Source organism: Tyto alba, unplaced genomic scaffold (assembly GCF_018691265.1).
Source record: "Tyto alba isolate M040663 unplaced genomic scaffold, T.alba_DEE_v4.0 Super-Scaffold_9, whole genome shotgun sequence".
Classification (NCBI taxonomy): domain Eukaryota; kingdom Metazoa; phylum Chordata; class Aves; order Strigiformes; family Tytonidae; genus Tyto; species Tyto alba.
In genome coordinates, this window is record NW_024881330.1 from 27,530,930 (window position 1) to 27,556,483 (window position 25,554).

General features: G+C 40.0%; 1 protein-coding gene across 1 annotated transcript; it reads left to right on the plus strand.

Moving 5' to 3' along the window:
- Positions 1 to 928: 928 nt before the first annotated feature.
- On the plus strand, positions 929 to 25,337 carry PIP4P2 (phosphatidylinositol-4,5-bisphosphate 4-phosphatase 2). Its single transcript, XM_033005898.2, has 7 exons — positions 929 to 1,235; positions 7,057 to 7,205; positions 8,573 to 8,679; positions 10,455 to 10,578; positions 16,308 to 16,360; positions 22,518 to 22,608; positions 23,755 to 25,337. Exons 1-7 carry the CDS (start codon positions 1,130 to 1,132, stop codon positions 23,896 to 23,898), a joined length of 774 nt encoding a protein of 257 aa, XP_032861789.2. The 5' UTR covers positions 929 to 1,129; the 3' UTR covers positions 23,899 to 25,337.
- Positions 25,338 to 25,554: the final 217 nt, after the last annotated feature.

Below are 25,554 nucleotides of genomic sequence, written 5' to 3' on the forward strand. Positions count from 1 at the left end.
TCTCATCTTTGCCTAGTTCTTATGAAAGCAGCTGCACATCTTCCACACAGCACATTTCAAGAAGAGGCTTGGCACTGGGTGACTGCACCGCAGGGGTGCCGGGTGGCACTTGGCAGTCACGCCTGCTTGGGCACAAAGTAACTGCTCATCTTCTGGTACCACCACAGCCTGGCGATCTCTGATTTACAGACAATGGAAGGACGCAACACACAGGTGACAAATATCCGTCTCATCTCAATATGAGCTAAAAAATTCATCAGGGAAGGCTATTTTCCCTCTCTGCCCGAGACTTCCAGTGGTGCCCGAATTGGCTGTCTAGCAGAAGGAATTTAAGTCTTTACGTCCTCAGAGAGCTCCATGAGACCAGGGGAGAGACATTTCGGTTGAGCAGCAGATTTGACAACGTGCAGATTTCTCTCCCTCACGTTCAGAGTGGCCTTAAGGGTTACCACCACTTTCACACCTCAGTGGGCACCACCTCAGTCGAGTCCCTCAGTGCCGGTCTGCATCCTCGGGCTCCTGGGAAAGACGACAGGCTAAATCAATTGTAGCACTTCCCTGGTATTGATATTTATAACCACAGCGTTTCAGGAAGAAAAAAAAAAAAAATCAAAAGCACTTTTTTTTTTTTTTTTAAAAAAAGAGGTTGCTACGTTCTCCAGACACCTCCCTGCAGAATCCGCCCTCGATTTACCGCTCCGTGCTACGGCCACCACCGACGGGCTGAGGGTCTTCCCCCCTCGAGGCTCGCCGGGGGAGGAGGGAGCCGGCGGCGGCGGGCAGGCCGCGGGGAGGCCCCGGCCCCGGCCCCGGCCCCGGCCCCGGCCCCGACCCCGACCCCGACCCCGGCGGCCCAGCCCGGCGCAGCGCCGCTCCCCCGCCTGCTCCGCCGCAGGCAGCTCGGCCCTCCCCGGCCTGCCCCGCTCATTAAGCCCGCGGCGGGGGGACGGAGGGAGGCAGTCCCGGCTCGCCTAGCCCCCGCCCCGCCGTCCCTCCTCCCCGCCCCGGTCCCATTCATTCCCAGCCCCTTCCTCTGCGCTCCTTCCCCTTCCCCGGCGCTGCCGGCCCCGTCGCCTCTCCTCCCTCCCCGAGTAGCCCGGCCGCGGGAAGGGCCCTTCGCGCCGCAGCCATGGCCGCCGAGGGGGTGGACGAGCGCTCCCCGCTGCTCTCCGCGCCCGGCTCCGGCAATGTCACCCCGACCGCGCCGCCCTATTTGCCGGACAGCAGCCCCCGAGGTAAGGGCGGCCGCCGCCGCTCGCCCGGCGCCCCCGCAGCGGTAGGGAAGGGGCGGGGGGTTGCGGCTGCCGGCCCGGACACCGCGGGGCTGGCGGCGGGGCGGAGCGGGCGGGCCCCGAGGGGCTCGGGGTGGGGTTGGCGGGGGGGGGGGGGGTGCGGTGGGGACGCGGAACCTCCGCCCGGTTGCGGCGGAGCGGGGGCTCGCTCCGCCTTTGTCGGCGGGCGAAGTTACCGGCCGCGGCGGGGCCGGGCCGGGAGCCGGCGGCGGCGGGGAGCCCCTCGCCTTGCCCCGGCAGCGGAGGGCGAGCGGGGGCAACAACAGGTAACGTCGCGCAGGGCCGGGTAGGCCGTGCTCCGCGCTGTGCTCCGCACTCCGGCGTGAACTCGTCAAAAAGAAAAAAAAATAATAAAATAAAAAAAAAAAAAGGGAATTGTTTGCAGTGGCAGAACAAGCCCGAACCGGTCTGCTTATTATAACTCCTTCTCATGTCGCAGCTTGCAAGGTAATTGTTGGACTTCGGTTCCCCCATTAATTAAATTAAGTAAAAGATCCTTGGCAGCGAACAACCGAAGCCCGTGCAGGGTGGCAGCTGGCGGAGGCGGGAGCGCAGAGCTCCGCTGCGCCTCCGTCCCCGGTGACCATCGCAGCGGTTAGCCCGGAGATGCCGGCTCATCGGCTCTGGGCTGGCAAAGTTAAATAACGAAGGGGCTCTGTGCAGTGTGGTAGTTGAAGTCCAAAACCACTAGGCTGTCCTTGCAAACACATTTCAAGGCCATAGCTGGTTTTGGCTTTATATATATATATATATATATATATATTTTTTTTTTTTTAATAAGCAAGTCAGATACTGTGGTTACAAATCTGGAATCACGGCTTAACAATATGGTATCGAGTTTCTTGCACAGACTTAGGAAAATAATCTTGTTGATCAATTTTGAATATTTAGTAAGTAGATAAAAAAAAATACTGAAAATATAAAACAGTATGTTTACAAAATACATTGATAGATTTATTTTTTGCACAGCTCAGCAGAAATCAAAACAGGGGTGAAAGCTGGAATCAAGACTAAATAAGATTAGTGTACCTTTGCTAGCAGTAGCCTTTAAAATGTAAGATTACAGCCCTGATCTCACTGGCTCCAGTGTGTTGGCCTTTTCTTAAGGCTTTTTATGTAATTGTATAGATTTATGACACATGTATGTAACTAGAATGCTATGAGTGAGCATCTGTCTGTTTTGAATAATATTTACATTCATGGAAAGCTAGCCCTCTTTGCCTTGATGTGAAAATGTATTTCAGCTAGTGTTGTAGCTGGTATTGACTGTTTACTTTCACTTGAATTGCAGCCTGAAAAACAGCAGAGGTTTGTTTTGGTTTTTGGTTTGTTTGTTTTTACGTTTTTTTTTCCCCCCAATCAAATTGTGTAGGACTGACATAATCCCGTAAATTTTGTAGTTTTAAAAATACCAAACAAATCCAGAAATTCACCTTAGCTTAAATTCTGTTATTCAGTGTTGTTATTTTTAGTAATTCTTACCCTATAACCATTACTTCTGTGTACATTTCAATCTTTTTAAAAAGGTCTTTATAGATTTAAGAAGTAATGAAAAGGCATTAGATCGGTGGTGACTCTTGTTTGATCCCAGGGTAGAACTCATGAGCTGGAAACAAGCTGGACCCCAAGTGCTCATTTCAGTTGGTATCCATGACTTGCTATGCCTCTAATCCATATCTGTAACTCCTGTTAAGTAGCGTGGCACCAGTGGTGGGGTGTGGCACCTGAGATAAGTGGCTCGTTCCCGAAAGTGAGGGGAACCCTAGAGCTTTCTTAAATGTCAAACATCTCTTGCTCAAGTTGCAGACCTTGTGTTTGATCAGTCCAAACATGCTAGGTGCCACTTCAAACTGATCTACAAAACTTAGAAAAGGAGAGATGCAGAACAAAATTTTGCAGAGCTGTGCCATAGACCTGGTAGGTCTAGTTTCACTGCTCTGTCAGTTATCCTTGGTGAGAAGATCCATGCAAGCTAAACTGCCTTTTTTTGCTAACAGGCAGGCTTTATCTCCCTCCCTAGTGCAAGTCTAGACGTAGAGGGAAGAAGCTCTCAAGATGAGGTTTGCTTCCAGCTCCCTTTCTTCAGAGCTTCCTTGCTTTAACATCAGCTGACTGGTGTGGATCTGCAGAGGAAGAAGGAAGCCACCCTTTGCCCTCCAAACTACTACCTGAATGTACCTCAATAGATTTATACCTGTAATTATCTACTGGGCCCATATGTCATCCTGAGCTTTAAGTTAGGCTGTGGTTTGAAAGTAGCCTCCTCTTCCCTTGTTGGGCTGCAGCTGAGACCCAGCTGACCCTTTTCAGTGTAAGCTTTTGGGTGATTGAATCCTGTTAATGGCTCACTGTTTTTTCTTAACAATGGAAGCAAGCAAAACCCATATTTTTTATGTGGATGCAGGGCACAGTGTTTAATAAACTTTTCACATAGACAAAGGGTGGGACCATCAGCTCTGTTCCCTGTAGTAGGATGGTTATTCAGTGTTTTTTTCCTTTTTTTTTTTTTTTAATTTATCTAAGGGGCTTTTTTGAGGCTCAGTTTTTAACTACCTGTCTCTAACAGAGATCACTCTTTTTACCTAACCTACCTGCTCCCAGGTCAGGATAAAGAATCTTTTTTTTTTTTTTTTTTATTCAGTAAACAAAACAAACTCATTTCTGTTTGACCCAGGTAAGCTGCAAGTGGTTCCCTGTGTTTTCTTGCCCTTTGAATACCAAGGGAGGAAAGGGTGCAAGCACCTCAAGGAATTTCTAAGGTTGACTATGTGATACCTTCCACTGCATCTCTGTGCTGTAGAGGTTAGGAGGGAGTTATAGGTTAGACTCAGATGTACTGCATGGCAAGGCACTCGGCTAATCTTGCTGAACTCACGATTGTTGGATTATTTTTTAATATGGTTGTAAACTGTTTTTTAATATAGTTGTAAACTGGTATGTCAGCATCAGGAAACTCGGTGTCTCATTAAACATGTCCTGAAATCTCTGGTGTGCACATGAATCTTGCCTACCATCCAGTCAGATCCAATATGGACCTTTATGATTTGGTTTTAGTTGTTAATAGCCTGAAATTCAAGCTGTCAACAAAAAAAAGTCATACGAAAGTATGTTAATGTGCTTTGAAACTTTTTTATTAAGGGGTGATGAGCACTGAACTCCCAAGACAAGGCCTTTATTTTCCCTTTCACAGTATATTTCCCAGCATACTTTTCTTTAAAATTAATTTTGGTGACTTTAGCTGGTTTGTTTTTTGGAGCTCTTCCAAATGTACTTTTTCTTTAAGTATGAAGGTTGCAGTGCCAAGATACCTCTGGCTTTCTGCTCTATGGCAAATGTTACTTGCTGCAGCACCACTCTGAGAAGCAGCCATTATTCGCTTGCTATCTGAAATTTGCTGAGCCAGCAGGACGGGAGCGACGAGGCTGCCTACCTGGAAGCTGAGCAGCTCCAGTGTGAGGCTGGAGAAGTGTCTGTAGGTGCTCACACACCTCATTTAACCAACTTTCAGAATCCTAAGAGTTGTCACAAGTAAGATACAGAATATTGTAAATGTCTAGAAGGTTATATAGTTGTGAATTCTTAAGGTATTCCAGGATCATGGAAAGCTGAAAGGCTGGGGGAGTGTGGTGTGTCTCTCTACTTCCTAGTACCCTTCAGGGTAGTGTTTGCTTTTCCATGGTACAACTGCCCTGTGCCCAACTGAGAGTTGAGAAGTCACATTTTAAAGGGAGAGGACAAAGCAAAGACATTCTGTTATGTGATTGTTGCTTTTCAGAAAAGCAACCTCAAAGCTGGGATTGAACTGTAGGAGTGTCTTGACAGAGAGTTGGGTATTTGGTGTGCTGGACGTGCCTTTTGTTTTATGGCTACCTGTTCTCCTAGCCAGAAAGTGCATCAGCTGCTTGCTGCAGGAGCAGGTAAGCAGCCTGATTACAGCCAAACCCCGCTTGCAGCAGCCTCGACTTTGCCACTCACAGCTAAGACACTGCTGTTCCCATCATCCAAATCTCAAAACTGGTTTCTGCAGTGATTTAGTAGGCTTGAGATTGCTTCCAGTTGCCAGTGTGTGGGGACTGGGGGTTTGTCTTGTGTGTGGTTTTGTTTGTTAATATATTGTAATATGTCTTCTCTTGTGTGTGGCAGTCTTGTACTGAAAATAGGGTATCACAGTACTGCAGAATATTGTTATTCTTAAACATTTTTGTCTGGGTGCTGTATTTTCTCAGAATGTAATTCCTCAGAAACAGGAGAAAAATCAGAACAACACTCTAAGTTAGATGTTGGTTTCTGCAGCTGAAGCTGTGAAGTTCATTTGCTCAAGTAATAGAGCATCAGTTTGTATGATGACTTCAGAATTGCATTGCTGCTTATAAGTTAATTTTGTTTCTTGGATGCGATTCAGAGAGCCTCAAGGTGTCCACTCCTTCCGCTGCCTTTGTGAGTTAAAATCAAGTATAGGTCTGGATCGTTTATAGGCCAAGTAGCAGAGAGCGCACTGAACAGCAATGGTGCTTCAAAGGTGTGTGATGATTTTTTGGATCTGAAGGGCGGTCAGGGTTTCTTATATCCCTGCATCTTATGACATTCACTTTAAAACAGACTGAAGGAGTGAGGAGTGCTTTCTTCTAGGCTTAAATTTAATATTTGGGCTTGTCAGCTTTGATAGCAGCCCTTGATTTCCCTTGCCACCCCTCAGTGGATACTGCTCTGTTCAGTGCTGTTTGTAAAAAGTCCAAGGCTAATAATTCCAAATTATTAGTATAAAAAAAGTTAACCACGAACTACTAAATATACCCGTTCTTTATTTGCTTACCTGAAGAGCCCTGAACTTCTTGGTGAAGTAAAAGCTGGTGCTACTACAGGACAAATAATTGTGGCAGTAAGCTCGTGAGAGGTTGCTATGTTGAATTGTTTTCATTCCATGGGTTCTTAAACTGAGAAGTATCTTGAGTGTTTCCTCACTGGTTTGGAGTGGGCTCAGGGCTAGTGAGGTTGAAATCTGTTCTTCCATGAGGCCTGGGGCCACTGTATTCTCCCTTGTGTTAGCCTAAAGACCTCTTTGTCCATCTGTGCTTTGGCTTTTGGATAACAGAAGTATCTGGAACCCCTAAAAGCAGAAGCTCTGAGGGTTCAGTTCATCTTTTTTTTTTCTTCAAGATAGCATACATTTGCACTCAAAAAAGAAGCACTTCGTGCCACTTCCCATCCAAGACCTGTTTCCTTAACAGGACTCTTCTGTATTTTTACTGGTAGTATTTGTTACTATATGATAAACACTTGTCTATATTTCGGTCTCTTCAGATGTTTGTAAATGCTGGTTGTGGCTCTACTGCCTACCTGTGTCTTATTTTGTCTTCTGTTTGTTTGTTTGTTTTTTTTTCTTCAGAAGCCAGTCTATGGTCGATACTAATCTGTGGTAGATTTAGGTTTTTTCCCTCCTTTTCTAAAGACTGTAAAAAGTTGTTTAGAAAATAGTTACATAGCTGAACCTTTGATCCACTTTTCTGGGATGATTTATGGTGCATTTGTGTTGCTGTTATGCTTCATGTACAGCTACAATTGATGTTTGGGTACACAGAAGTGGGGAAGGGTAAAGCAAACTTAAGTTTATTTTATGTTTATACTACTAATCATTAACTTTTGATTTTATTTTTTTGGGGGGGGAGGGGGTTGGGGTGTACTGTGACTGTTAGATGCTATCTTTGCTGATGGTGTTCTAGGATCCCATTTGGTTTTTCAACTGAGATTTCCTGGTCTCTTGCAGCAGAACTTCCTCCTCCCTATACTGCCATTGCAAGTCCAGATGCCAGCGGTGTTCCTGTAATAAACTGCCGCGTGTGCCAGTCGCTCATCAATTTGGATGGCAAGCTACACCAACATGTTGTTAAGTGCACAGTTTGCAATGAAGCTACGGTAAAAAGAATTTTTAGCGTTTTCTTTTTGTGGCGGGAAATGGGGGGAGGTTGAAGGATGTCCTTGGTAGAATTTGTGTCCCCGCCTGCAAAGGGTGAGTCCCTTCCTGCCATCCCTGCAAAGGACCTGTCCGCGCAGCTGGCCGCTAGCGTGGCTAGCATGAACCTTCAAGGATTGTTGTTATGGGGATGGTCACAAGCAGGTAGAATAAATCTTTGTGATGTTGAGCCGGTTGCACAGGGATGTTTCCTTCTGGGGAGGATAGAAAGGAAAGATGTTGTTTAAATAATTACTCTTCCTTAAAAAGGGTGAAACTGTTTTTGATGGCATGAAGAGAAATGAAGAATTATTTTAAGAGCAGAAGAAGCAAAGTAACTAACCCACACTTCTCCCTGGATGCATGCTTTCCTCCTACAATACTATTCAGTCAGTTTGTTAGCTTGCTCACAAACCACAACACAATTTTGAAATGCGTAAATTGTAGGTTCTTTTCCAGTGATCACAGACCTTTTGCTCCTCCTCCTGTTTTCTTAATTCAAGTCTTCAGTGTTTGGCCTCCTGCTTCTATTTTTTTTTTCCTTCCTGCTAGTTTTCATTTCAGGATCTGATACGGTAGTACCTCACAGCTACTGGGGGCATTTGCATGAAAAACACTGGATTGGATTTATTTTATGAAAATAACTTTACATTATATCCAGAAAATAGGAAGCCTTAAAACTGTAGGAAAGCATTTTTTTTTTTTCACTTAGAGAGTAGAGAACCTGCCACTAATACTCACTTTCCTTGCCAATATATAATGTTTCAAGCCAAACAAAGTATCTTGCAGCTTTTGATTTGCTATATGAAAGGGACTCAGAAACCTGACTCCCAGGTTGGAAAAAGGTAATTTCAGTACAGTTTAAAATAAGATTACAGTTCAGTGATGGCTACATATTCTCTTAGCGGCTGAGAACCAGCCTGTGATCCTTTCACAGTTGAATAAAGCCATTGTACCAGGCAAGGAGCTTTTGTTTGTTGTTTTGACTGTTTTTCAAAAAATATACTACTACTTAAGCTCACATTTTAAAAAATAACTAAACTGAAGTTTTGAATTCATCATTACTAAAATATGAATGGTTTTACCATTAGTCTGCAGAATGTCATGTTTGTTCTAGTGAGGAAATTTGCACTTCTTTCTCTGGGAAAAGAGAGAAAGCTTCTAATTTTGTCTTGACTCACAGTTCCTCTTACAGAGGAAACTTGAATTTCTCTGTTAGCAAGAATTTGTCACTGAAGTTGTTCTGCTTTGTCATACTGTTACAAGGAAAAAGAGAATTGCTGTGACTTCTGATCTGTGTTCTCTGGTGGTTTTTTGTTTGTTTGTTTAGCCAATCAAAAACCCTCCTTCAGGGAAGAAGTATGTTAGATGTCAATGTAACTGTCTCCTTATCTGCAAGGATACATCTCGGAAAATAGGCTGTCCAAGACCAAACTGGTAAGAATAAAAAATTAAGTGCCTTGAGATAGTTTTCTTTAAAGCAGTGATGCTCTTTGTGTTTGATATTTAAAAGAGGTTCAAGCCTGGATGTCTGTATGTGGATACTTACAGAGCATTACTGAATTACTGCAGGCACAGGTTGTGCTAGTGTCAGTTTTGAACTTTTTTTTTTTTTAAGATTAAAGCAGGGAAAAAACTCTTCTTTTTTGTATTTAACAGCAGTCTAAAATGTGTGGTTCCCATTTTAGCTATGTCATAAGGAACAAATGGTATAAAGAATAAGAGAGAAGAAAATCACTTCTTGTTTCTGGGACTTTCATAATTTCTTGCAATCTTAATTATTGCAAGCACACAGGTTGTTCACTTTGCCTAGTTCAGAGCAGGGACTAGAGAATGACATGGAAGAGGGATCATTAAATAGGATTTAGTCCTGTCCTCCTTTTTTTGTTATGGTGAGTTTTCAATCTTCTCTCAGCTCTTGACTTCAATTTATATGTTTGTTATAAAAGAATCAAGCACAATTGCCATAGTGAGTGTTCTTAGTGTTGGCCTTAGGGTGTTAAAGATCCCACTGAGGCAGGAGTACTTTGATTGAAAGTGGTGCAGCTCTAACAGGAGATATTGAGATCAAGGCTAGGTCTCTGGATACATGAAAGGGAGCTCTACCACTACCAGTCACCAGTCTATTGTCTATTGTGGTTGTGAAAAGTAGTTTGAGACCTGGGTGTAATTTTTTTTTTTTTTTTTTTTTTTGTAAACTAATGCAATGTTGGGGAAAACTTCAAAACATTCCAAATATTCTGAGTGAAAAAATGTTCATGGAGTACCTCAGGCGTAATACATCATACAGTTGGTAACCAAGTTGAATCAGAAACTCCTTCATTTTATTAAAATAATCTCCAAAGCATATATCTCAGCAGTTTCCCTAAGATAGCCTATGTATTTGTCTTACTAGAAGATGTGTAAAATTGGGATACTTTGAAGGAGAGAGTTAGGAGTATGCCCTAAATGGGAAGGCTCCAGGTTGAAGGGAGGCCTTCCAGAATACAGTTTTGGTTGTATATGGAGAGAGATGCAGTGCAAGTTAATGCTTTAATTTTGCCCTTCACTTTTTTCATGCTAGGAAGCCTGATCCTCATTCTGTGTTGAGTTGGTTAATTTTGGTACTGTCATTTTGGATTGACAAATCATATAATTAAACTGGAAACGTATTGAACATAAAAGCAAATACTTAAAACTGTTTTTTAAAGTAAATTGATTGCATTTACTCAACCTGGGGTGGTTTTCTTTTTAGTTCACTCAAGGTGAATGAAATTTTTACTGTACAGATGTGGATGTACTGCTTATATTGACAAGGTTGTCAGTGGTGAGGGAAGGAGGAGTATCTGACTTAGGAAGGAGAACTAGGTTATGGAAGAGTCCTTACTCTTTCTACATGTTTGACATGGGTATGTACATTCCAATTCACAGGCTTGCTCAATCTGGGTATTAAGATTTCATTTTCCTGAAGTGTTTCTGCCATGTGATGGCAAGTCTTTGATCTCTGCAGAGTTCTGGCTTGCATAGCTAATCTTACAGTGGAAGAGAATATTTTCAAAACTGAAAAGGAGAACACTTTGGAGAGAGACCAAAACTGGGTGCATCATCTGTTTAAAAAGCAGATTATAGTTTAAAAGTGTAAAATATTTGGTAGTGACAGAGCTAATTGTGTAAACGCATCGTCCTTCTCTTTTGCTAGCTTAATTACATGTACATGTAATGTTCTTACACAGTAGGCGCATCATTACTCTTGGTCCAGTAATGCTGATCCCAGAAGAGCAGCCAGCTCAGCCTGCCTTGCCAGTTCAACCAGACGGAACTAGAGTGGTATGTGGGCACTGTGGAAATACGTTCCTTGTAAGTAAAGCACCAGATTCTCCTTCTCACCGTACCGTGCTATCCCACAAGCTATTTGTTGTGAGCACTTTTAAGAGCATATTGCCTCACTTTATGGCATCGTTGAGGAACTAAAGCTTCTTCTGTGCTCATATTGCTGTGGATGTATGGCCTGTGTTTGGTTATCTTTACGTGCATTTCAAGAAAACTTTTAACAGTCTCTATGGATGCACAAATAAAGCCTATAAAGTCAGTCTTGTTGCTTAATAACGTGTGAGTGGACAGCACTGGAAAGGGAAGTTGTGCTTCCAGGTTCTGTTTGGGCTTGTTGATGATAGTTATGTTCTGGAGTGGCTAAGAGAGCAGTTCTACCGTTGCTGTGTGGACCCCTGAAAGCTGTTCGTTGTGGCACTTGCCATTAGCCTATCTGTAAGCTGTTAAAGAACTGGAGATTTTTGTTTATATATGAGGTTGATAGTTGAGCCTGTTTTTGAAGTGGAAGGATGCAAGAATATTCTTTTGCTGTTGAACTGTTTGCAGCCTTTTACATGGATAAGGGGCTGCCATACTTTAATTTTGATTTAGGAAGAGTCCCTGCAATACACAAGTAAGTTAGCATTTAGCTTCATCATCTAGCAGTGCTTGAATGTTTGTAAGGTTTGTGAGTTATGGGAAATGGCTGAGGTAAGTGGTACAGCTGAAGGACCTGCATAGCCACCAGAGTGGCATGTTCCTGAAACAAAGGATTGTAAGACACGTAAAGGCCAGAGAATACTCAAGTACATTTTGTGAAAGGAAAAAGGAAGCTTAGGGGATTACCCTCCACGTTGTCTTGTACCAGCAGTGAGAAAAGGGTTTGCTTGTGATGGACTCTGTAATGGAATAGACTTGTTCCTTCAAATCTTTACTTCGCATTTATTAGATCAGTGAGGTGCACAATAATGGCTTAACGACTGTAGTAGATGATGAATGCAGGGAACAGGAGATGGCTCTTATGACTTTTTTTTAAAGGGGAACTAGGGATTTGGTTATGAATTTACAAGTAAGGTAGTATCTGAAAAACCATTAGAGAGATGCTTGAGAGATATTCTGTCTACTAATTTTGCCTATATTTAAAAAAAACCTATATTCTTATTATAACCTTTGCTGAGGAACAGTAGTCTGTAACTGGAGATAGCTGGAGTGGGTTTTCTGTTTACTTAGTTTTTAAATGCAAGTCTATATGTGACCTTAACTATTAAGAATATTGCATGCAATATAGAATAATGTTACTAACAGAAAAATACTGGATCTATGGAAGAAAAAGGCCATCTCAAGTACATGTTCTAAACCACAAATCTTTTATTAAAGGTTGCCTTCTCTTTTAGCCTTTTTTTTTTAAATACAGTAGCATGCTACAAACTGTTAAGTACCTACATGAACACTGTAGTTTGATACAGAGTCATAATTTAATTTTGTAATGCAGAGATGTTTTTTAGCTTCAAAACTGCACAGGCAAAAGCAGTGCTGTGGAGGAGTTATGGTATTAAGTTTTAACATGGTCTCTTAACACAGTAGACCGTCTCCTCTCTGTGTTTTAATCTTTTTTCTTTTTATTAGGGAGAGCCAGTGTTATGAAGTAAAACACTTATTGCAAAATTATTGGCCTATCTTTGAGGTCTTTCATAAGCACAGGAGTTTTATTTATCCCCTATTTACTTTTTATAAGCACAGCCCAAGTTAATTTTATAGTTTACACTATGAACTTCTTTAGGTGAATTTAAGATTAAAAAAAAAAAAAAGCCAAACTCATAAAGGCTCGTATTGCCCATAATGACTAGATTATGACTTAAAAGGTGTCAGTTTTCTAATTTGAAATTTGTGCATGTGACTTCAGATCTGCTGTTTGCTTTAGGGAACTGCATCATTTTGAACTTCATAGTCCTATTTGCCAGTAAGACCAATTTACCACTTCATGGTACAGTGAAAAGAAACCCTCAAAATCATTAGATATTTGAAGATTGTATTATTTTATGCTAAGTTATCACGAAACAAACCCATTTTTCTCACTTCATACAGCTTCCCCACCACTCTTTTTCTTCTACCCTTTTCCATTACTAAGTTTGAGATTCTGCAAATTTTTTTGGCTAAGAAAAATCATAAAATTGCTTGGGTTTGAATGAGCAGAGAAGCAAAAAATAGAAGTGGATTAGCCAGCCTGGAAACTCAGCTGGAAACTCAGCTTCTGTGAGGGTATTTCTGCCCTTTGATATCTCCACATTGTAAAGCAAATATGTAATGCTAGATGCATCTCTCAGCAACTCAGTAAGGTATCTCTTTTACTTTACTTGGCAGTTAAAAAGTAAGTAAAATAGACAAGCAAAGCTAGAATCCCTGGGGTGGAAAAGTCAAACTGTCAGTTGCTTGTTTTGTGTTCTTTTAAGAGTATCAACTTGTGCACCACCTTTCCAAGAACTTTTTTTTTTTTTACATATGAAAGCATAAGAATGGGCTGTGCTTTCCCTGCCTCCACACACGGGGGGGTCTTTTTTATAAATTATTAAAAGCATGCTCCATGCTATGGAGCGCCTTCAAGTTTCTTTGTCTCAGCTGGGAGTAGGACTTAGTACTGAAGTGATACTGTAGCTGAACTATCACAAGCTATTCACATTTTGTTCATCAGACTATTTTTTTCCTTGGATAACCTGATAGGGGTCTTTTCTGTGTTAAGGTTTCCACTGTCTCTGGCAGATTCGGAGTTCAAACAAGTGGAAAAAGTGGTAGCATAGAAAAGGAGGGCAGGATGAGAGTTTAACTCTTCCGCTGAATTGCAGTCTGATCTGGTTTGGGCTTTTTTGAGGGCTTCTGGACTTGGGCTGTGGCCGAGTTACTGTTTCTGCCAGCAGTTCCCCTGCACTCATTCCTTGCAACCCCTCTCCCAGGGGCCTCTGCCTGTGATGATCTGTGGCTATTGGAGGCCAAGTTGCCTTTGGAAGTGGTGGCAGGCAGGGGAGAGGTCCCTGTGTCTCCCTCCATCCTCCTGCTACTGTCCTGCTGTCAGACACCCTCAAGGACGAGAGCCAGCAGCAAGCTATGTAGCCGCAGGCTGTAGGCAAAGCACTTTGGTTTGTCACTTCTGCTCTGTCGGTTTGATTTAGTTTTTAAAATCTAATCAAACATGAAAAGTATTTCTTCTAGAATAATTGAATAGAAACCCCTTTAAATTCTTCAGAAAAATAAGAAATGTTTTAATTGGCAAAAATATTTTGCTTTCCCAAAGGACCTGAGGGGAGTAGAGGGGAAGCTTTTTTTGGCAGAAGCAGCTGTATGTAGGGAAGTGTGTGTACATAGGTATGTAAGTCTTCTTTTTTTCCTCTGTCTTGTATTGAACACATTAACTACTTTAGGCTTAGAAGGAAGTTTGACATACTCTTCTAGTAAATCCTTTGATGGATGTCTGGTTTTGTCCACAGCTGGATGTTGGACATAACAAAACATTGGAGCTCTCTGAAATCCTCATCTGTGTTTCGTACATGTAACCAGAGATTTGGGTTATTGTTTATTGTATTGTTTCAATGGGAAAAATACAATTTGTATTGTCAGGGAGCTAAATTTCATGTAACTGTAACATCAAGTTTTCTTAACAACATGAAACAAGATGAGGTATTTAAAGCACTCTGGAATATGACTAAAAATACCAGCTTTAAGCATGATTTAAACTACTTGTTAAACCCACCAAAACTCCAAGAATTAGAATGTGCATGAAAATAACCTCTCCCTACAGTGCTAATGTGATCTGCATTCTTGTAGTTTGAATATCTTGTCACATTTTTGCCTTTTTTATGCAAATATTTACGATGTGTGCAGAAGGCATCCTAAGAGTTAGTGCTGCTGTTACTTCCAGGTAACTTTCAATGAAAACAGATTATCAATGCCTCTGTTTTTTCCATCAATATCTAGAGCCCAAGTGCATTTGAGTGTACATCCATCAGTAATTATGGCGAATAATCAAAAATCTTAAAATAAATAAAACCCTAGAAAGATCACTAAAGAATAACTTTGGAAATGGAGTTGCTTACCCTGGAGTAAAACTAGTGTACAGAAGTGAAGTTGAATTACAAATATATAAAACATAAATCCTGGATTTAATTTGCTTCTGTTTCTGGAATTGCAGTTTAAAAAGTTCAAAGAACAGCTCTGAAGATGTCTGTCTCCATCCCAGGTACTGACAATGGTACCCTATCCCACTTTTCCTGTGTAGAATTAAGCAAAACTGAGTAGTTTTTGATAGGGATGCAGGCAGATATCTAAATTGCTCTTCTGTCAGGAATATAGAAACAGAATTAATATTCCTAAAATGCATTGCTCAAGTAGGGAGTATTACAGAACCTTCCACTTTATTAAGGGATAAAATACAACTGTGCTAAGTGAGTTTGGCCAAGTCTTTGTAAACAAATAAATTTTAAAGAACAACTTTGTGACTGGAATTGTAATTAGATACTTCAGAACCAGGAAAAAAAATGATTAATTTCTTCTTAGTAGAGAATTAACCCATTAGAAGTAAATAAAACTGAGGGAGACCGTCAAGAGGCGGGAAAATGCACTCTAAATACTACCGATCAGAACCTTGCTCACAGCACAAACACCCATCTTGGCAAGGCATTACAAGCCACATCCTCCTTCTATGCACATAAAATCATAAATTCATTCTCAGTGTTTAAATGGTGCTGTGCTGTAGCTGGGTCCTGTTTTCCATACAAGGATGGGCTCTGATTTTTGATTTGTGTTTGTAGCAGTTACAATATTACTTGCTTCAGTAGACTGACTTCTGATTTCTCACAGAGATAAGGAGGATCTGAATGGAGGTCGTGCTGTGGCTTCTTTCCCTGCTAGTAACTTGCAGTGTGACTTTTGCGTAAATTAAGAGGGGAGAATAGAATTATATTTAACCAGGAAACTGCTAACTACCTCCAGCTAAGAAAGGCAGCAGAAAAGAGCTGCAATTACTATATAACCACTTACAGGGCAAAGAACAATGATCTTATCCCTTTGTCCAAGGCAAACATGTTTAAAATGTCTAATACTTCCATTGTCACAGAATTAAATTTAACAAAAACTGCTGGTTTTAAATGAGTATATGACTGTGTATCCTCTGGTTAAGGCAGTTCTAGACATTACTTTCACTAAGGCTGTTTCCCAGATAGGCTTTACTCTGTTCATGGGAGGTTATGATCATACCATGTATGGTTTTATATATCACCTCTTTATTGGCTACTCACATGACATTTTAGTGTTCTCTGTTTTATTGATATAAAACTCATAGACACCTACTTTCTGAAATATTTTTTAGCTAATATTTCTGTGTACACTTACTTTTCAGAAATGATGCAAGGGTTGGGGAAAGATGGGAAGATGCATCTATGTAATTGTGCCAAAACCCCCACATTTATTTTGATTCAGGGTATACTCGTAGTCGTGGAAGTAAGAGAAAAAGCTATATTAATATTATCACGTTGCTCATACTGCGCACGTGGATGAAACCACATTACGTCAAGCGAAACTTGTAACACGAAGGCAAGTCATGGGAAATGTTCACATGGAAATCCCGATCCTGTGTTGCCACTGATAAAAGGGCATCCCATTTATGGAAGAAAGCAAGAAACAAATAAAAGCCTGAGAAGCAAAATGTTTTCACAGTAACATTTAGCATGAAGTACAACAAACTTGTTCTCAGGCCAGTTTTTAAACCTCTTTACTTTTTCTTTTTACAGTGGATGGAACTGAGGTTTAACACACTAGCAAAATGCCCACACTGCAAAAAAATGTAAGTTCTCTGAAAACAAGGTTACGTAAATTAACTGTTAAATAAGTTGTCAGTGTTTCTTCTGTAACAGTCTTTGGAGTAAAATGTGTCTGCAGTGCTGATTAATTTGCTGTGCTCATCTGAATTTCAAGGCTAAAGAGCATGTTATGTGTACATGAATTCTCTACTCTTTATGCACAAATCAGTATATTTGACAAATCCAGCCTGCATTTATTAAAAAGCCTTGATTGAATTGCTAGGGGCAAAAATGAGCTGCTAACAATACACAGGAATGGGTTGCTAAAATTAACAACTTACGTCCTTGAAATTTTACCACTTCATGCAGTTAATCAGATGTCATGTTTACATGTAGAATTTGAATTGTCTTATTGTAAAAGAAGGAAATAATCTAGTCTTAATTTGAAAGAGGTTTTACTGATCTCATGAACTCAACAACTAGCTTGTGGTAAGCATCTTAATGCATTAGCTTGTTTAATGTTTATGAATTACTGTGGAATAACTTGCCTACACATTTGCTATTGCTTCAATAAGGAGAAAAATTAGAATAAAAGAGCTGTGAGGTTTTTCATGGGTTTTTTTGTTTGGTGGTTTGTTTTTGTTTTTTTTTTTTTAAGCATTTATTTGGCCTTTCTTGTCTGAGGTCAGGAATACCTAAGTTTGAATTGTTAAAAGCTACATTACTAACATACTTTAAATTTGCATGGAATCTCAACCACAGGGTGTGAAATAAGACTTAAAAATATTACTTCAGAGACTTTCTCGTCCTGCTGATTTATTTAAATATTTGTTTTCCTTTGATAGGCAAGTGTGACTTGCAGTTAAAGGAGCAAATGTGTTTTCCACTGGGAATGGAGAACCACAGCTGTGTTGCGTTTTATAGGAAAACTAACAGGTCCCTTAGGAAGCAGAAAGCTCAGGATAAATGTACTGTAGGTGTTGGCGTGGCCTGGCCTTGAACAGCAATTGAAATCATCTACTGGAGTGTTTGATAGAGAAGTTAGTCTGGTGGTACGTTTAACCTCAGGAGTGTAACTGATTTGATGTGGAGCAGTGGATATGTTCTAGTTTGCTTAGGTCAAATAAACTCATGGTCTTGATGAGAGGTTGCTTTGCAGGGGTGTTTTTACAGACTATAATTGCATTCAGTCTTTCCAATCCTGGGGTGGGGGGGAGGGTTGGTGTTTTGTGGTTTGGTTTGCTTCTTTTTAAACTAATTGCAATTATGTTTTATATTTTATCATGTTGCTGTTGATAGATGACTTCAGCTTTTTTTCTTGACCCTCCTTAGGTATAGAGTTATTTGCTGAAAAAACCACACACATACACACACCCCCACACACCCCACCAAAACAACAAGAATAGATCACAATAACAACAAAAAAAAACCAACCCCAACAATAACCAAAAAAACAAAACCACTCCAAGAAACAGTCAAGAAGTTATATCATGTGATCTTTTGGTCTGTCTATTGTTGATTTATGTTGCTTGTATTTTAAAATCCAGCTGTAGTCTAAGGATTTTTTTACTATTTTTGTCTATAAAGTGCAAAGTGTGATATCTGTAGGTAGCAAACTGGAGCGTCTCTGCAGTGCAATTTGTGAAAATTGCAGCTTGCATGGCAATGGAATTGCAGAATACAAAACAAATCTTAACAAATAGGCATTTCTGTCTTTGGGCTGAGGATGCAAACTATGGAATATTGTAATTTAGCTTTGAATGTGTTGCTTGGTGTCTTCTCACATTTGAGATACGATGGTCACAAGTTCTGCGCTTCCAGCAGCATGAACATTTCTAATGCATGGATTTAGGGCACAACATAGGTGAGGCAGAGCTTTGAGTCATGGTGGTGGAATAAATAACTGCAGTGACCTGCTGCTTTCTATCAGCCCTTTGTCAGAGGTTGTCTTACCTGTTGTCAAGTAGTCAGAAGGGAATGCAGGGTTCTTTATTTCAGCTTATTAATGCAAAGTTCTTTCATTAGTAGCTGACGAGTCAGATGCAAAACTAGTCATGCCTTCTGTTGACTCAGTTGATGATTGTCACTGAAAAAAGGATAGTGTAGACTGAGGCAAAAGGCACCTTGAATCACTGCAATAGTAGGTTTTCCAAAAAGACATTTGCTGAGATTTTTAGATTCTCAAATAATTTTCATGGTTTTGTTTCAGACGTTTTTAAAAGTGCAGTGAATCTCTGCAAATAGCTTGTTTGTGACCACCTGTTTGCTTGATGGAGAGTAGATCTTAATACTAAGAATGCCTTGTGAAACTGCAGGGGAAGTTAGGTGTTCTTACGTGAAAAGGTCAATAACAAAACAATGATGGTGCCTCAGAGTACATAAACAGAGGAAACTTTGTCATCTAGATGTTGGGGGAAACAGGATCTTGCATTTCTTGTTTGTTTTTAATCCCATCTATCTGCTACCATTGTGGTTACAAACTATTATTTTGTGACAGACTTCTTTTTGTTGGTGTTGTCCTGTGTGTCCCCTCCTTTGCTGCACACATGATAATTTTTTTGCAAAATAACTCGGGAAATACAGGAAATTAGTTGTGAAGCAGATCAGTTATCTGGTAAATGGACTACAAACCTGGTCATGCCAGTATAGGTAAAGTGGTTGCAGAAGGCCTACAGGTGCGTAGTGCCTGACGTAGGCCCTTAGTTGCAAGTTACCTGCTGCGTTGGGACAAAAAATGTAGCTAATGAGGAAATTGTTGCAATATGGTTTTAAGTGTAGAGGATGACACCTGGAGAAACCGTTTTGTTTTACTGTTTTGGTGTTCTTCTGTGTTTCAAAATACAAAAGGTCGATGTTTATCAGGCCTCTGGTATTTTTCTCATTTAATGATGGAGAAGCAGGAACTGTGTTTTGTCTGCTTTCCCGAGATGTATATTAAATCATCTAGAAACTTCAGGATCGTTAATTTAGTTATTAGAAAAAGAATTGAATGGTACAAGTTTTTATTTCAGAATGCCAAATGTCTCTACCTTTTTTTCCTTTAGAACCTACTTATTTTTCTTTCTAAGGCCTGACAAAATTACGAACCCTAATGAATTTATAACACTTATCCCATAAAGTCTGCAGGTCATTTAGGAAAAGGAGAGATGTTGGAACCCTGTCACTACTGTGGAGGCTAGTTTCAGCAGTGCTGTTCACCTTCAGAATACAGGCATTTTGATCTTCCTCTTCAAAACCCTTCTAAAAGCATGCCTGAAATCCTGGCAATAATTCCTATTATTTGGAGCACAAGAGACCTTGCATTCTTTTCTGTGCTACTCTTTTAACAGCCTCTGTCCCTTGAGGCAGTTTTCCCCTCTACTAATTACTACCTGATGCTAAATTGGCTTTGGTGTCTTTCATGGGCAGTGGCATTAGATGAAGGTCTGGCAGGTGCCTTTGCTTCCTCAGCAGCAGCTCAGAAAGAAAGAACTGCTGCCGCCGGACGGCTTTCTAGTGAGTTCACCCTCATTTAGTCCCACAAAGGAAGCAGCTGCTTCTGAGATTTAAAAATGTTCTTTCAACCCGAGTTTTAACATTTCTAAATGTGTCTGTCAGAGTTGCCACAGTTGGCAGGTTTTGGGGTAGGGTTTCAGCTTTCTTTATTCAAAGTTAGTTTGAGGTTTTTTTATATGTAATTTGGGGTGGGTAGAGGGAAACCTCAGTATTTAGAGTGGCCCAGTGGCTAATATCCCTGTCAGGAGATAAAAAATAAATTATTTATTGGGATTGCTAAATATTCCCAGGTCTGTTATGTGACTGTAGAAACTTAATATATTTATTTCATCTTTGCTTTCTATGGAGAAAAAAAAGGCAGTTAATTTAAAACATTCTTTACATTTCCTTTTTGCGGTATTTGAGGTGGTGGTTTCTCCTTCAGCCTTTCTTGCTGGATAGGAGGGGACAGAGCTTGAGAGAGATATGGATAGAAAATACACAGGGTGCCTGCAATGTTCTGATTACAAAACCAAGACCTTAAGTCAGACAGCTCTAAAAGTGAAGGCCTCTTTCCCAAAATGAACTTTGTCACTGTGTGAAATACACAGTGCGGTAAATACCGTGTGTGTGTTAGGTGTATTGAACATGACATTTCTATCAGCTTATCTGAAGGTATCCAGCTCTGTAATAGAATTAACTTTCTGAGTACACAGCCAGGAAATCCTGCAAAGGAGGGAACCTGAGGTCAGTTTGGCAAGCAAAGTGCTCATCAGTTCAGCTTTTGGAGAAGTCTCCTCCCTGTCCCCTTTAATAAAACTTTTGGGTTTTGTTTTTTGTTTTTTGTTTTTTCCCTCATGTAACTTGGAATCAGACAACATATCCCTCTTCTGGAATGGCTGTAGAAGTATTTAAGGTAGCTCTTGGGGGGTGTGTGAGAGAGGGTGGTACAATACCATTATTTCTTCAGCTGGGAATTCTCCCACCCTAATAACACCCAACATGTCCTCCAATCCCATCCCAAATGTGTATGGTGAGGCTTCCAGTAAGAAGTAATTTTCCATGGGAAATTAATGAGCTGAACAGTTTGGGGACTTTTCCTATTCTTCTGGAAATATGTAACAGATGTCTTGTGAGTGGTCACTGTATTGAACCCTTGCCTTGTAAGATGAAGCTCAGCGTGTTAGCTTGAGGACTGTAGTGTGGTTTTTTGTTTTTTTGTTTTTTTTTTTTTTTTTTCTTGGAGCATTTTAGAAATTCTTCGTAAAGAAATAATATTGGAGTAAAGCTGCTTAAACCAATCTATTTGAAGGCTTTCTAAGATGAATGCTTAAAAAATTCTAGTCACATGCTAAGCATATGAGGCCTTACTATGGGGTTAATTAACTGGAGGCAGAAATTTGGTCAGTCATATGACAGATGTACTACTTGAGTAGTTCAGCAGTGCTTTCTTCTGTTATACACTTACCTTGAATATGTTGAAGCATCACGAGATGAAAATTACTTTCATCTTTGAACACAGAGTATAAACATCCCAGTATCTGCAAAGGTGTGTTGATCTTCCAGAATGGGATGAAGTACTTAACTAATAACAGCATGCTTCAGGGTGCCTCAGAACTACCTCCAGGATAGATGGTACACGTTTTATAAAAGCACCTCTGCCCCTTGTGCTTTCAATGGACCTCTGTGTTCACTGAGTTTCAAAGGAATTAAATCATGTTCCTGTTTTTCCAATTAATATAGCTGCATGTGATTGCAAATGTCTGACTTAAGATGTATTTGCTAAACAACGCTGAGCTTCTGGAATAATTTTTCTAATCTGTATTAAAGAATGTAATGTTTTATTTGCATTTTATATTCTGTTTGACTGGAGCGCTGTAATAGTTAGTTTAATGCAGCAGGTAGAGACAGAGCTGTCTGTCTTGGAGTTCATAGTCTAGGTGATGAGTGATATAACTTCCAGGGTATTTATTTACCTTGGTTATCAGCAGCAATTTGTGCAGCTCATGTAACTTTTGGTAGAAATTTAAAAGAAAATAGGAAAGTAAAAAAACTTGTCATGTTTTTGAAGTTACTAAAACTGACTTAAACATGTCTAAAGAATTTCAGTGTTTGGAAACATTGAACATGAAAAATTTTTCATGTTTCACTAAAATGGTTTGGGTTTTTCATCTTCAAGAAATGGGGTAGAGTTCAGCCACTCAACAGTATTGAGTGAACTGTTCCAGGAAATAGATAGTGGAGGTTGTTAGACATTTAGGGGTGGTAGATGTGATTCCTAGTTACTTAGATGCAATTGAATGTATTAATGTATTGATGTATTAAAAGTCTAAAGTGTGTCTTGCACCCTGTATAAAAGCTGCAAAGCAAACTTGGGTTTTGCAATTCAGAGGCTATTCAAGATACTTATCTGGGTGCACTGTGGATAAAGGAGGTAGACACACTCGAGCTGTAGGTGTGGCACCACTCTGTTAAAGCACTTAGATTTTTTGGATACTAGATAACCTTCACCAATAGTTCCCCTTTAAAACAAACCTGTGGACTGCTTGATATAATTGTAGACTTGGCCTACAGCTTTATAAACTTAAGGTGGTGTATGTATATTGCCATTCTCTTCCCCTCCCCCTGTTTAGACTAAATAGTTGCGATGTATGCAGTTTGGGTGGTTGTTTGGTTTTTTTGTTTTTTTTTTTTTTTTAATTTAAAATGCCATTTATTTCCTAACAGTTCTTCTGTTGGAAGTGCACTGCCACGGAGACGCTGCTGCGCGTATATTACAATCGGAATGATATGCATCTTCATTGGAGTTGGATTAACTGTGAGTGATGTCCTATGATATACATGCAACTGTGTGCAGGGGTGTGCATGTCCTTTGGTTGACCAGCTCTTCTTTCCCTAGTGTTTGAGTAAAACTTCCAAAGTTGTGTGTTTTTTGTCACCTCTATTAAAACCATGGATTTAATCATCTGAGTTAGCCAGAAAAATGAAATGTTCCTAAAAAAATATCTTCTGGCAGTTTGAGAGTCTCCTCTTCCTGATGTTAAATTTGACTCTTAATCTTTTCAAAAATTTCAGTTTTGTGAAATAGGTTTTACTTCACTATAGAAGTACTGGAACATCTTGCTCTTGCTAGAGCTCTCAAAACTTCCAGGTTTCCTGAAATACATATTGGTGTATAGCCAGGAATGTAAGTTCCACTGCAGTGGAGGGGAATGGGATTCCAAAAGTTAGAAACATGTATATACTTTTATAATTTGTACCAGCTATAAAGAGTAAAGCCAGATAATGAGCTATTTACAAATTAAAAGGCTCGTATTGTTGTTACTCTCTTACTAAGAAAATTATCTGGCTTGCTTGTCTCTGAAGTATCTAGTACTGGTTACTAGATCCAGCTTCCTACCCAGCAGTCATAAAAGTATGTATGGGGAAATAACTGCCATTGAATTCATATGTGTGATTCTCACTGTACCTCTAACTTGCATCATAACCTGAATAATTTTTTATGTGTGAGCTTAAATGAGTTATGAAGGATTTTCCAGTTTCTCTAATAAAAACAGTGGCAGCCAGAAATAAAAGCAGCAAGAGACAGATTTCTTTTTATGTATATATTTGTAACAATCTTACAGAGTTTGAAAATGATGAAAACGTTTCACCGTGAGGTGTGCCCGGAGCCTTCTGTAGCCTCCGTCCTTGGAGCTTTTTGGGACCTGGCTGGGTTAAAACCCTGAGCAACTTGGTCTGACCTTAAAGTTAACCCTGCTTTGATTGGGAAGTTGGCACTAGAGACCTTCTGATGTCCCTTCCAAGCTCAGTTATCCTATGATTGTGTAAAATTAAGCTGATAAAATATCTGATTTATTCTTAGAGTAAAAAAGGTGCTGAAATGCTTCTCCTTAATATAACTTGCTCGTCCCTGAAGAGCAGATAGTGCTGTATGTTTGACACTTCTGTTTTCTCTTTTTAGGTTGGTACACAGGATTTTGCCAGGCGATTTCACGCAACATACGTTTCTTGGGCTATTGCTTATCTCTTAGGTTTAATCTGCCTCATTCGAGCCTGCTACTGGGGAGCCATTAAAGTCAGTTATCCAGAGCACAGTTTCGCGTAAAGAAATTGTTAGATTATAGCAGATGAACATCTAGTAATTCTGGATATTACATCTTGGACACTTTTGAAACCTTTCCTGTAAGGATTCCATTCTGTTCAAAGTAGTTTTAAGACTGGGGGTCTCTAAGAACAAATGTTCATTGCACTACATAATATGCAAATAGTTTGTTTTGCTGCTAGATTCCCTAGCTCTGAATACTAAAGCTGCGTTTACATGTTCATAACTCTGTCTTTATAGGTGTTGAATTTTATTTCAACAGACAGTATTAAGTTTTACATTTCCTTTGTTATGTTAAAATCCGTCTGCCATTTTTCTAAATGATCAGTAAGAATTCAAAAGCAAGAGTGTTTATAAGTGTTTCTACAGTAGCTTCACATTTGTACTTAACATTTTAACTAAAATTATATTAAAGTGGCTTGCTTTAAAATCTAAGCAATAAGCATTTTGCTTGAACTGCTTACTGTATCTTTTGCCTAAGATCATAGTGACCTTATTCAGGAAATGGAAGTTAGGAGTGTACTTTAAAAGACTGACACTGTTGCTAGAGAGACATTTGTAAACACTGTATGCTTTGAGATTTTTTTCAGGTAGAGAGATGCTATTTTGGTAGTCCAATTAAATTTCCATTTATCCAGGATTGGATTTCAGTTAGGATAAATGCTTTCTTCTCAAGGATCCTGGGACTTAGGTGTTTGGTTTTGGGTTTTTTTTTAACTGGCAAATCCTAAAAGCCATGCTCGGATTATGGAACTTAACTCTGGTTATTCGTACAAGTTCCTTTACAGGGTCTAAGGGAAGCATTTCATATGACTTGTTTTGTAATACTTCAGTGTCACATAGGTGGCAATAAGGTGGTGATGGGTCGCCTCTTACTTTCCTTTGATCGTGTCAAATTTTCCCTGTGTGGGAGAGTTATGCACTGGTCACTGCAAAGGGAGACACTGTAAATTCACATTAACTGCTGTAATAAGAGAATGAATAAACTGTTACTTGGACCATTCCGTCAAAGTACATCTAGGCAATTTAGCACTGACTTGCTAACAGAATACGGAAACAGAAAGCTTTTTCTAATGATGTATTCACGAAGGATTGAGGGACCAGTTCTTGCACTGCCCGTTGTTACAGTTTTAAACAAGTTTTTGCTAAATTTGGAAGGAATGTCCTGAGTGATTTAGATGACTGTAGTAATTTAGATAATGGGGTCAGATGGGTAAATTAATGTGGATGTTTCAGGGATACATGTAATTTAAATTATCTATGTTCCTGCTAGGACAAAATGATATTCAGATAAGGATTTTGGAGCACAATAAATGTAAATGATCAAACTGTAAATGATCTGTCTTTGTATGATGCTAAATGTATAAAGCAGTAGCTCAGGATTACAATGTACCTTTTACAAATAAACTAATAAAGAAATAAAGATTATTATTCAAACTTAATATATTTTGTTATTTATATATAAATAAAAATACACAAGTGGAAGAACTTCCTAGTATTCTACAGAAAGAACAAAGATACTATGCAGCAGAGGTGGAGTCTGCATTTTTGCCAAATGGCAGCCTCAGGAATATCAGAGAGTGAGAACAAATTGCTGTTTTCTTGATGTTTTGGGAAGAATGAGGAAGTAAATAAGGGATGAGACCAGTGTTGGGGTTA

What these genes read in the sequence shown, in the direction of transcription:
- PIP4P2 (XM_033005898.2), top strand. Translation starts at nt 1,130, where the DNA reads ATGGCCGCCGAGGGGGTGGACGAGCGCTCCCCGCTGCTCTCCGCGCCC. An exon ending in TGCCCACACTGCAAAAAAAT is followed by an intron (nt 16,361 to 22,517) that starts GTAAGTTCTCTG and finishes ATTTCCTAACAG; the next exon opens with TTCTTCTGTTGGAAGTGCAC. An exon ending in TCATTGGAGTTGGATTAACT is followed by an intron (nt 22,609 to 23,754) that starts GTGAGTGATGTC and finishes TTCTCTTTTTAG; the next exon opens with GTTGGTACACAGGATTTTGC.